Source organism: Bidens hawaiensis, unplaced genomic scaffold, assembly GCF_021521415.1.
Source record: "Bidens hawaiensis isolate Kalapana, Puna unplaced genomic scaffold, B.hawaiensis_p1.1 tig00033545_1, whole genome shotgun sequence".
In the NCBI taxonomy this organism is placed as follows: domain Eukaryota; kingdom Viridiplantae; phylum Streptophyta; class Magnoliopsida; order Asterales; family Asteraceae; genus Bidens; species Bidens hawaiensis.
Window position 1 is genome coordinate 190,577 of NW_027495760.1, and position 13,058 is coordinate 203,634.

General features: G+C 44.3%; 1 protein-coding gene across 1 annotated transcript; it reads left to right on the forward strand.

Annotated features, from left to right (window-relative positions):
* Positions 1 to 7,540: 7,540 nt before the first annotated feature.
* On the forward strand, positions 7,541 to 10,027 carry LOC143585075 (uncharacterized). Its single transcript, XM_077066949.1, has 3 exons — positions 7,541 to 8,540; positions 9,348 to 9,609; positions 9,685 to 10,027. The coding sequence occupies exons 1-3, from the start codon at positions 7,570 to 7,572 to the stop codon at positions 9,886 to 9,888; spliced, it is 1,437 nt and encodes a 478-aa protein (XP_076923064.1). The 5' UTR covers positions 7,541 to 7,569; the 3' UTR covers positions 9,889 to 10,027.
* Positions 10,028 to 13,058: the final 3,031 nt, after the last annotated feature.

Genomic DNA, 13,058 nt, shown 5'->3' on the forward strand with positions numbered 1-13,058 from the left:
GGAAAGCTGGCCCCGGTCTGGGAAGGGCCATACATTATCAAAGAAGTCCTGGGAAAGGGCGCATACCGGCTCGAAAGGCTCGATGGCACTCCCATCGCAAGAACATGGAATGGAGCTCAATTACGCAAATGTTATATGTAGATCAATTCCAAACTTGTAAAGAAAAGGCCTAGAGCCACTTCTAATGGAAATGATTCTCCTTTCACAATGTGTTGATAGCCTTACCTTTATACTTATGAACTTCCCACACTGGTGTGCCGGTATTCACCGCATAAATGGGGGAAGAAGTAAGTCGTTACGTGTGGAAGGCGGCAAAACCCGCATAAACACAACGCTAAAAATCTCAAGTTTTAAGGAAAACCTACACGCAGGTCAGATGTAAGTAAAGTTTAGCCATCCTTGTAAGTGCAAGTGACGGTCTTACCCGCACAATCACGAACAAGGAAGCAAAACTTCAACCTATCATCTACCACGTCCAAAGGTTAACTTATTCTGAAAACTTAGAAAATTTCAAAGGAAAAGATGAGGAAAACTTCCACGCAGGTCGGATATAAGTAAAGTTAAACCATCCTACTAAGTGTAAGTGACGGTCATACCCGCACAATCATGAAAGAGGAAGCGAAACAAACTTATAATTTACCACGTTAAAAAGTTAACTTATCTAAGTACTAAAGAAATTGCTAAGTTAGATCAAAACATGCGTAAAATAAACAAGGCAAAGAACAAACACAATCTTTATTCCATCAAATTCAAATATTACAAAGCTATACAAAAGCAAAAATCTACGCTAATGGTGGAAATGGATCTTCAGAATCAAGCTTCAGGACTACTTCCACTTGGACCCGCTCCATCAGTAGAGCGTGGTGGTTCAAGGAAAGCTTTAACGATAGCTAGCCCATCATCAGCAGCAGCGACTTCGTTCACCTTCTCCACCACCGGATGCGGGAAGGTGGCATACTGATTCACTGCTTGGTCGTAAACAGCTTCAGTATCAACATTATACAAAGGGAAGTTGGAAGGCGGGATGCCTCTCTCAGCAAACCCTAGACCAAGCAGGAAGCCGGCCTTTTCCCCATCCTCATGAGAAGCGTTGAGGGCTGCGCTCATAGCATCGTCATAAGACGTCTCTGAGAACACCCGATGCACAACCTACAAAGAAAAAATACAAGTATCAGAACCTTTTCTATTTACAAAGAAAAGCGTATAAACATGAAAAGCTTACCTGAGACAACGCTTCTCGAAGAAGCCATTCCTTGGCAACCAAGGCTTCTTGGAGGGCGGCTTGAGCTTGGGTACAGGCGCGTTCAGCTTCATTTTTATTCAGGTTGGCAAGCAACACTTCCTTTGTAGCAGCCTCTTCGACGCCCTTTAGCTTCCGCTCAGTGTGGTCAAGCACGCCCATCTGGTCCAGGATCTCTTGGAGCTTCTTCGCGTCCTCCATCGCCAAGGCATCATGAGCCTGTTGGAGCGCCTCTAATTTAGCTTTAAGTTCCTCATTATGGAGGCGTAGAGGCTCAGCAACAGCTTCAGCCTTGGTGGCCCTCTCAGTTGCGTTCCTAGCAGTTTCCTTAGCCAGCCGAAGCTGTTCGTTAACAGCTTGGGCAGCCTTGGAACGGGCCTCGAGACGGGCCTGAACCTCAACTTCAAGGGCCTTGAACGCCTTCTCCTTCTCTGCAGCCGCGGCGGAGAGCCTCCTATTCTCCTCCCGGACAGCCCGCGCCTGAGCCACTTCTTGAATGCGAGCTACTTTTAACTTGTCGTTTTCACGACAAAGCAGCTCGACGCGCGGCTGCATCCGGGCTAGGAGAACCCGAAGCTCATTGGTTTGCCTACCCTCCTGGTAGCTAGCCATGGCTTCCCCCAACGCACCACTGGGAGCTGCGTGACGAGCCCAATCCACGCACTCCACAGGGGTGCGAAGGGTTGTTCCTCGGCGGATGTTCCATCGTGGAACATACACTTCATTGGAATCCGACACTGCAAAAAACAAAAAGCAGTTAGGAAAAGATGATATAAAATAATAATAATAATAATAATAGGCCAAGAGAACCCTACGCACCTGTAGGGTCAATAACAGGCCGATAGCCGCCAAACCCGTCACCTGAACCCAAGGGAAATCCGTCCAAGAGGTCAGGTAGACGGGAAGGAGGCAGAGGTCGGCGAGAATCCCCATGCATACCTGAAGGATCGGCCGTCGATGCCGATGACGGAGGAGGCATGGTGAAGTCCGCCGCGGTCGGCGTTGCAGAATCCGCAGCAAAAGTAACCGCCGTCTCAGTGAAAGATGCTGTAAAAATGGCACTCACACCGGCAGTGACGTCATCACAGCTGGAACAGTTGGCTCAATGGAATGAGCAACTGAACCAGCGGAAGCAGGCGCAGCCGCCTGGGTCGTCGCCTCAGGAAGGCTGACCAGGCCTACCGTCATTAGCGGGGGAGTAGTCTTCCCTGCTCCACCCTGGAATGCGTCAACATCCACGCCTGCACAAAGAAAAGTATTAAAGATGGAAAACTGAAGTTAAAAATAAAGTTTGTACTCACGGGTTTTCTTGAGCCTGAAAGTACGGACAGGCGGAGATGAACCCGATGGAGCCGGCCTCTTTGCGCCGCTCACCGTCGTCATCCGGGGCTCTCCGGAGGTCACAGCCTCCGGAGCGGTGGTCTTCTCACCACCGGGCTTCTCCGCCACCTCTTCGCTCTCGGCCTCTGAGTCAGACCGAGGCACTGGATCGGCAGTGGAGGCCACCTTCTCCTTCCCCTTCCCGCCGGCAGCTTTCTTCTTCCGCACCAACGGAGGACCATCTGCGGATTCCTCATCAGAACATACGATTAGAGGAATTCCAGCAGAGGTTTCAACATTGAGGGGTCGAGGGTTGAATAGCGCCTTACCTGGCCGCCTGGCGCTCAGGATCTCGTGGCCGAGCGGGTAGACCTCCACAAACCGATCCCTCGTTTGCTCCAGGATGGGCAACTCGTTCTCATCAAGAGCACGAGTACCCATCCGAGCGGGACCATCACTATCCCGCGGCTGCAGGAGAGACTGCAAGTCGTTCCCCTCTGAAATAAACAGGAAAAAAGTTAAAAGAGATTCTAAATCAACAAAAAGAAACAAAGCATACCGTAAGGAACAGAGTTCGAACCGTATTCGAGGACGATCGGGATCTTTCGCGCATCCGCATCCTTCCACACCCGGCTCATCCCGAGCATTACCATCCCGGACTCCGCAAACCGGTAAACCGGAGATTGGACTCGGGATATCTTCGAAAGCCATTCCGCCTCCTCGTAGTTGGAGGCGTGAAGGCTGGGAAGTGCTTGCCCATTTTTGAACTTCATGGCAAGGGGGATGGCGCGAGCGGAGATGTAGAAGAACTCCCGCTTCCACGAGCGAAGACTGCGCTCGGTTGCGCAAATCTTCAAACCCTTAATCCGGGTTATCAACGTATACCACCCCTGGATGCACCTCCAGGAGTAGAAGGTCATCAGACGGTCAACATAGGGCTCAATGCCCAGTATCCGGCACACCCACTCGAAGTGGCGAATCTTGGCAATCGCCATCGGATGCACCTCGGTCAGGTGCACACCGTGCCTCTCAAGGACACGGTAAACAAACTTTGTCAATGGGAACCTAAGATTCCCATACACAAAGAATGCAGCATATACCCCGATCTTGCCTCTGGGGGCATCGTACACCGTCTGATGGGGTTCAGGAAACTCAGGCTCGAGAGACTAGAGCATGAACTTCCTGACGACGTACCGATACAGATCGACGGGCAGAGCACACTGGCACTCGCCAGCAGTACTCTTGTCATCGGCTGTAGATTCGAGATCATGAGAAGACATCTTACAAGATGAAAGAAGAAAACGATTTCAAGAGAATGCTTGCCTAAAAAGTGAGTATTCGCCGGAAATCGTTTAGAAGATGAAGAGAAAAGTGAAAGCGTGAATTACAAAGAACACTCTCCCCCTTTATATACTAATCGCAATTAATGCGATGAATTTAATGCGGAGGAGAGAGAAATCGAAGGTGCAATGAAACTATGACACGTGGCAAAAAGCAAGCTGGCAACAGCTGTTGAAAGGACGCATACCATTAATTTCGTGGCCACGCGCCCGAAAAAACGGGCCCACGCGCCTGAAAAAGCGTCTGGAATGACCAGGTACTGTCACGTCACCATAACTTCCTGCACGTCCTGACACAGTCAGAAGAAACCGTCGCACGACGTTTCAGAGGTTTGGACATCCTTTTACCAACTCTTCGAATTTCAAAAAAATTCAAAAAGATTCAAAAGTAAGCGGGAAAATACCCCTTACCTTGGCAACCAAGTAACCGTAAGACGGGTGCGGGTACAGTGTTAAGGCAAAACCCTTCACATACCTAGCACCCGCAGGGAATTAACGCCAGGAATACCTTGGAAGTAAAGTAACCGTAAGACGAGCGCGGGTACAGTGTTAAGGCAAAACCCTTCACATACCTAGCGCTCCGCATGGAATTGAAACCAAGAAGGATCTTCTGAGCAATGCTTGCGGAAACGGAAATAACATCCACGCATAGCGGGAACGTCGAGAACTACATTGTTTGAAGCTCCAGGATGGAATTGGTGGTTTTAACGTAATTGATCACTATGTTCAAAACTACCAAAACCTCATGGAGAATCCACACAAGTGGGACTCAACGCTCCTGACTTGCGAGGAGGTTACAGACCTACCCGCATCATACCCAAAGATCAAGCAGGAAAGTCGGGAATTTCTGCGTGACATCAGGAAAACCGCGGGAAGAATCACCACGGAAAACCTAAAAACTAAACCCCTTTTCAAAACCCCTTGCTAAGTCCAAAAGTTCACCTCACTTATTAATAATTCATGAGAAGAACATTGGACTGGGGGGACTTGAAGAGGTAGGTCCCAGCAGAGCCCAGTTGGACCCGCAAGACTCACCTTGAACAGGGACGTCTGCGCAACAACCAACTGCTCCAGCAGGACCCACCACGCTCAGAGAACCTTACGCGCAGAACGCCAGCTGTACCCGCAGGGAAAGCCTCCCAATGGTGAAGTACCCCGCCTGTTCCCGCAGCTGCGGATACAAGCCATCAGGGAAGGCTACCCGCACTAACAGCAAGGCTACACGCACAAGGCATTAGCTACTTCAGTAGTCACATGAAGGAATGAGCAAGGCAGGAATACTCCCGCCTAAATGAGCCAGTCCGTATGCTTCTGGAAGATCTTTCGTACTATACCTACTAAGGTATGGGCAGAACAGACAATTTGACCAGAACAGCCCATGAACCAATCACAGGGTGACAGCTCACAGACAACAATACGAGGAGGAGCACCCTCTAGTACTGTTTGTCACTATTAGCCGCTGCCTACTCACCAACCCTTACGATGGGACGTGCGCAGCCTACAGTTGGTGGAACAGTGCGTAGCCGGCAGTCAAGGAACAGTGTACAGCCGACCTTGTTACTGTTGGCCGTAGCCTATCCACCAACCAGCATGGCCTGTGCGTAGTCCACTGTTGGTGGAACAGGAATACTATTCAGCCGGCTGTACCTTCTAGGGAACCTACCTTCGGCTATAAATACTCCAACACCTTCGAATGGTAAGGACATCATCAGATATCTCTCTTATCTAGCAATCTCTTAATATACACTTATATTCAGAGCAATCTAGTCTGATTCTCACGCCGGAAGGTGGTCACAAGGAGGAACCCCCCCCCCCCCCTTCTCAGTGACGAGCTTACGGTGTCTGTTTTGCAGGTCCCCTGAAGAACAACCTTCTCAGCAAGACCTCAACCTCGTGGGAAACATTACTTAACCCCCAGATTATCTATAATCTGCCCAAGGTTCACTTAGTGTTTCTTCACATCCATACCTAGAGGGTTGACAACTACACAACTAATGAGAGATGTAATGGTGATTAACCGATTAGCATCTCGGTTATTGACAAGTTGAATGGGTAATTACTATCCAAGTAACAAATGTAAAGGTGCTTTCTACCTTAGTGAGGTGATGCATGGGTGATCCATACCCAAAATGTGAGCTAGAAGTTAAAATAGGAAATCAATAACTTTTTAGTGAGACGTTTTATTATAAATCCCTATCAGCTTATAAATTTTTTTAGGAAAGACAAATTCCATAGTCTCTACTGAAAATTAAGAAGTTGGCATACGGTTAAATTGTTAACATCCACAAAGACAGCTATACATCCGGTTCCATCTTTTTCTTTAACCACACAATTAATGACAGAACTTTAACTTTTATTTTATCTAAGGGGGTTGAAAATGTTAGACTAATCATAAGTTCATACACATATAAAAACCATCTTTTTTTTTCACTCAGTTAAGACCATAAATCCCAAAAAGTAAAATAAAAATAGCCGGTATTTACACATAAATGAGTATTTCAAATTTCAATTTATTTGATTAAAAAGATATTTTATGGCATTTTTAGCCTAAAATAAAGTTATTTTATTATCTGTATGTAAGAAATTAAGAAATATGTTGTCTATAGTACTACATCAACTCCACTAGATTGTGATCTTTTTAAATAAATAGAATGGCATCATTAAAAATTGTATGAGCTATATATTCTATTCCTAAGCCCAAATTGGGGTGGGGGTGGGGGTGGGGGTGGGGGTGGGGATGTGTTGGTGTATTGGTTTTCTTTTAGTTGATGACAGTCTCAACTAACTAGTTGATTGCTAACGATCCATCTTTTAACTTATTTTTTTCTAACTGTCCGTGACTAACAGAATCCTAACACTGTTATTTGCAGGTCGTCAGAAAAACGCTTTTGGCCTATACAGTCACATTTTTTGCCGGAAAACTCAACCTGGACACCAACCAACTAACCATCGCCACTTGAGCACTGCCAACTGATTTCAACGATAGTTCTAGGGTCGCGTGACCTCAGTAATTTAAGCTTTTACTAGAAAACGATTCATAAAGGTCCGATCTAAGGTTACAAAGATGTTTACGACGAAAATGTTGAGCCATCTGAAAAAATGTCAGTTCTCCAGACAAAAACGTTTTCCAACAATCTGCAACTAACAACTTTAGAATTCTGTTAGCCACAGACCGTTGGAAACAAGTATAATAAAACGCGAGATCATTATCAGCTAATTCATTAGTTATAATCTATATCAATCAAATAATAATAGTTATAATTAATAAAAACCAATACACCATTAATGCTACCAAATCATAACCAAGAACCTAAAACCACAAAGATTTAAAATCAACATTTAAAAATCTTGTGATGTATGTATCACAAAAAAAAACACAATAATTGCCGCATTAAACTGAAATAACGGATTTCCCGTACACTTCAATTGAAATAGAAACTAACTAAAAACATGTCTATTCCCAACGAAAATATTTATAGAAACAATAAAAATAAAAAAGTAATAATAAATGGATAAGACAGTGGCATTTCCGTAATTAAAACCAAATCATCAAAAGTCTTGGCCGGCGCCTCTGCTTTCAAAATTGATTTCTCCGCAATCCAAAATAATATAATAGTAATAATAATAATCTCAACACACACACACATCTTCAGAGTTTATGTGTATGTAATGCATCAGAAGAAATCAGACCTTCAGATCGGAAAAGATAGCACCGGTGTCTCTTCCGATTTCAACCCGAATCCGATTATTAATAATATTGATGTGACGTCACCACCGAACCCTAATTTTACTCTGATTCAAATCGACGATGCTGAAACCTCCAAATCAACACCTCACAAACGACCTCTATTCTCTCAAATCACATCAAACCAATTTACAAAACCACCCGTTTTCTCTAATTCAACCAAAACCCATTACTCTAAAAGCCTTCGCAGCACCAAAGCCGCCGCCTTTAACTTTCTTTACCGGCTCCGGCGAGTCCGCCGCCGCCGGACCCACCTCCGGTTCATTGTTTTTCTCTCGTTACCGTTTTTCTTCTTCTTGGTTTCACACCCTAGTGAATCTTTTATGCTTGATTTCTTGTCTGCTTTTGCTTTCTCATCTGCACTATTGGTTTCACTAAATCTTGGTATTCCCAAATTGCCCTCCGTTGGATTGTTGTTGTTTTCACTAAATAAGCTGTACCCGTCTTACCCTTCGTCAAGACGCTACCTTTCGGTGCTTCGGTCAATCGCGTCGAGGCGAAAAAGGAATAATAATAATAATAATGTTAATGGTACAGTGGAAGTGTACAACAATGGTGATGTGTATGAAGGGGAGTTTCACAAGGGAAAGTGTTCGGGTTGTGGTGTGTATTATTATTACATGAGTGGGAGGTACGAGGGTGATTGGGTTGACGGGAAGTACGATGGGTACGGGGTGGAGACGTGGGCGCGGGGTAGTCGGTATAGGGGGCAGTATTTGCAAGGGTTGAGGCATGGGTTTGGTGTGTATAGGTTTTACACGGGTGATGTTTACGCGGGTGAGTGGGTGAATGGGCAGAGTCATGGGCGTGGAGTTCATACTTGCGAGGATGGGAGTCGTTATGTTGGAGAGTTCGAGTGGGGCGTTAAACATGGTCTTGGTCACTACCATTTTAGGTAAATTTTTTACTGTGTTTCGCCATTCTTGGAATTGATAATATGTTAGATAAACATATTAATCTTGTTTGATACATTTAGTGTAGTAATTTGTGCCCAGTGTATGTGAAAATATTGTTTATAACAAGCCAATTAGTGTAAACTTAATAAACGAGTTAGCAAAATCAACTTATTAAATGAGCGGAAGCAAGACAAACAAGAAAAGAAGAATTATCGCGAAAGATTGATGTGAAACTGAATGCTTACCATTTCATGAGGTATCCTCAGAGAATTATACACTTGGTAGGTATTTCCATATTTTCGCATTTAGAAGCTGGTAAATCCTTAAATAAATGCTGAAGTTAACGACTTAAATAGGCATGTAAATCACCGCAGTTAGTGATCTACTAATTTTACAGTTTACACTAAAAAGGATAGAATTCAGAAAGGACTAAAAAACAAGGAATATCGTTATTGATGAAATCAGGGCTCAGATGATGCCAATATGCCATCATGGATCGTCGAGACCTTTCTGTCTCGACCTTTTTGTTTGATGCTTATAGGATTTGTAACTCCACTTGTAGCCCGAGTTACGCTCGTTTGAAGTTTGGGCCTTTTCTACAATGTTTCCGCTTTCCATCTATCCAACTGGTCCACCTAAGAGTCCACTAACTTTAGGATCAGCTCCTCTTCAGATTGTCATAAAGTTGTCATAAAACGGACTATAATAGTTAAGACGAAATCTTTTCCAGCTATACAGTCACCAATTCTCTTAACTTATTGTGTATTTCATATAAAAATATTTAATTCTTATTCTTTGTTTTATAGGAACGGTGATACATACGCAGGCGAATATTTTGCAGACAAGATGCACGGTTTTGGAGTATATAGATTCGCAAATGGTCATAGATACGAAGGCTCATGGCAAGAAGGAAAAAGGCATGGACTTGGCATGTACACTTTCAGAAACCGAGAGACCCAATCGGGCCACTGGCAGAACGGGGCCCTCGTTACACCAAGCTCACAAAGTGCCATGCACCCTGTATCCCCCGTTGCAGTTTACCATTCCAAAGTTCTTAATGCCATTCAGGTATTTATAATCATTTTTCTCATATTTTAATATAATTTGTGAATCAGTTATTTATATGATTATGTAAATGAACAGGAAGCGAGAAGAGCTGCTGAGAAAGCATATGATGTAGCCAAAGTTGATGAAAGAGTTAACAGGGCTGTAGCAGCCGCTAACAGAGCCGCCAATGCCGCCATAAAGGCGGTGCAGAAACAGATGTACCACGTGCCTAACCGTGATGGGCTTCCTTTCCCAATGGTTCAAAACTTCCATCATCTATCGACCCGGTTATCGGTCTGAGTTTATCCCGTTGAGTTTTGGAGTTTTGTTTTTACATGTAAAGTTTTAACAAATAACAACCACTGATGTTAATATAAGTCAAAATCTGATATTTCTTGGATTTTGGTAGGGGTGTAGTAATATGTATATTATATATGTTGGTGTTGATATGTAATTAGATGTGTTTCGAAACGAGAAAACAAAGTTCTAAGTTTAATGATATTGTTAGAATATATCTAAATAATATTATGTAAGAAACTCCACTTGTAAGAAACTCAAATTTCGACGAGCCATTTCGTTTAAACCAAAATAATATTTAATACGTAAGTTAAAATTAAGAGAAAATTACCTAAATAACCCTTTTGATGAGAGAGAAAAGACAATAGCCTGTGAGATTTCAAATTCCAAAAATAGTCCACCAAATCTAACGTCCTCGTGAGTTTTTGAGATCCCCATGAGTTTTCGTGGACGAACAAAAATCTGCCATGTGTTTTCCATTTTCACCTACCACCCCGATTTTTCATCCCAAATATGTCTGAAACGTTATTTTTGTCATCAAATATAACATGAAGAAAACCAACTGTAACGTGATGTTTCAAGCTGTTTTCGTCGACAACGTGACTTTTCAAAATTATGGTTTTTAAAGTTATTTTGAAATTCATCTCCAAAGATGAATTGCAAATGAATTTCAACCTCAGAAACGATTTTCAATTAAAATTCATTTTCTTCTTCTTTTGTAAACCTTTTTGAACCTCCTCCTCTTCTTCTTCTTCTTTCAACCTTTTTTTGAACCTCGGAGACGATTTTCAATTTCGGAGATGATTTCAAAATTATGGTTCCTTACAACCATGTTCTTCTTCTCCCTATAATCTAACCAATCTCCACAAAATCATTCACATTTATGTTCCAATCAGCTCAAATTAACCTCCATCAGCTCAATTAAATATTTACATCTATATTAATATCAATAACATAACTGAAGAGGTAGGTCCCAGCAGAGCCCAGTTGGACCCGCAAGACTCACCTTTAAGAAGGACGTCTACGCAGAAACCAACTGGGTCCGCAGGACCCACCATGCTCAGAGACGTGACGTCCTTACGCGCAGTACGCAAGCTGTTCCCGCAGGAAAAGCCTCCCAATGGTGAAGTACTCTGCCTGTTCCCGCAGCTGCGGATACAAGCCATCAGGGAAGGCTACCTGCGCAGCAAAGCTACACGCACAAGGCACTTAACTCATAATAATTCAGTAATGTCACCTGAAGAAGGAATGAGCAAAGCCGGGAATACTCCCGCACAAAGCCGGGAAAACTCCCGCCCAAATGAGCCAGTCCGTACGATACTGGAGGATCTTTTGTACTGTACCTGACGAGGTATGGACAAAAGATCTGACCAAAGATACGACAGCTCACTGACAACAGTATGACGAGCAGCACGCTCTTGTACTGTATGTCACTATTAGCCGCTGCCTACTCACCAACCTGTCGGAGGACGTGCATGGCATGGCCTGCAGTTGGTGGAACAGGAATAGTACACAGCCGGCCTGGTCACTATCAGCCGCTGCCTATCCACCAACCACCAGCATGGCATGTGCGTAGCCTACAGTTGGCAGAACAGGAACACTATTCAGCCGGCTGTACCTGCTTGGAAACCTACCTTCGGCTATAAACACTCCAATACCTTGGAATGGTATTATCTCATCTTATATCTTATCTCATATCTTATATCTTGATATATTACCTGATATCTGCTCTAGTCATTCTCTTAATATACACTTATATTCAAGAGCAATCTAGTCTGATTCTCACGCCGGAGGGTGGTCACAAGGAGGTACCCCCCCTTCTCAGTGACGAGCTCACGGTGTCTGTTTTGCAGGTTATCAGAAGAACCATCTTTGCCGGATCTAACCCCTCGTGGGAAACATCTATTTAACCCCCAGATTATCCGTAATCTGCCCGGGGTCGATTAGTGTTTCTTCATTGGCGTCATCCGTGCATAAAAGCTAGAACTTAATTCTTTTTCAGTTCTCAAAACTTCTGGAAAGATGGTTAAAGTTACTCCGGTCCCAAAACCAACGAGTGACCAAGAAACCCCGGTAACCACAACCCCAGCTACTGGGGGGAGTACCGGCGACTACACAGTTTTTACGAACACTACCCCGGTTACCCAAACCGGGGCAAGTGCAGTAAAATTTACGAACACTACCCCAGTTACCCGAGCTGGGGCAAGTGCAGTAAATAATCTTTCACTGGGATTCACCGATACCCAGTTAGAGAGACAACGGGCGAGGCTCCCCCGCCAAACACTCGATGAAGTTAAAGCGTGGGCGGAAGCACGTCAAAAAGATGAGGAAAACCTCCACGCAGGTCTGATATTGGTAAAGTTTAGCCATCCTACTAAGTGCAAGTGACGGTCTTACCCGCACAATCACGAAGGGGGAAGCAAAACTTCAACCTATTATCTACCATGTCCAAAGGTTAACTTATTCTAAACACTTAGAATTAAGGAAAAGATGAGGAAAACCTCCACGCAGGTCAGATATTGGTAAAGTTTAGCCATCCTAAGTGCAAGTGACGGTCTTACCCGCACAATCACGAAGGAGGAAGCAAAACTTCAACCTATTATCTACCACGTTCAAAGGTTAACTTATTCAGAACACTTGGAAGGTTGCTAATTTAAACTAAAGTATGCATGAGCAAGTCATATAACGTTTGTAAAGCAAGTCATCCAGTGAAAGTAGCGGTCCTACCCGCACAAAGATTTATATTTCATAATAATTCATTACAAGAATGGCCGGGTAACTACCCGCCTACATGAATATAAATCTATACAATGTAAACCTATCCTAACAGTGGGAAGGGATCTTAAGGTTCAAGCTTCAGGACCACTCCCTCCAAACCCACTTGTACCCGCACCATCAGTTGGCTGTGGCGGTTCAAGGAAGGTCTTTAGAATGGCTAGCCCATCATCAGCAGCAGCAACTTCGTTCACCTTCTCCACCACCGGATGCGGGAAGCAGGCATACTGGTTCACTGCTTGGTCATATACAGCTTCAGTATCCACATCATATAAAGGTAAGTTGGAAGGCGGGATGCCTTTCTCAACGAACCCTAGACCAAGCAGGAAGCCGGCCTTTTCCCCATCCTCATGAGAAGCGTTGAGGGCTGCGCTCATGGCATCGTCGTATGATGTGTA

What these genes read in the sequence shown, in the direction of transcription:
- LOC143585075 (XM_077066949.1), top strand. Translation starts at nt 7,570, where the DNA reads ATGCATCAGAAGAAATCAGACCTTCAGATCGGAAAAGATAGCACCGGT. An exon ending in CTTGGTCACTACCATTTTAG is followed by an intron (nt 8,541 to 9,347) that starts GTAAATTTTTTA and finishes TTTGTTTTATAG; the next exon opens with GAACGGTGATACATACGCAG. An exon ending in AAGTTCTTAATGCCATTCAG is followed by an intron (nt 9,610 to 9,684) that starts GTATTTATAATC and finishes GTAAATGAACAG; the next exon opens with GAAGCGAGAAGAGCTGCTGA.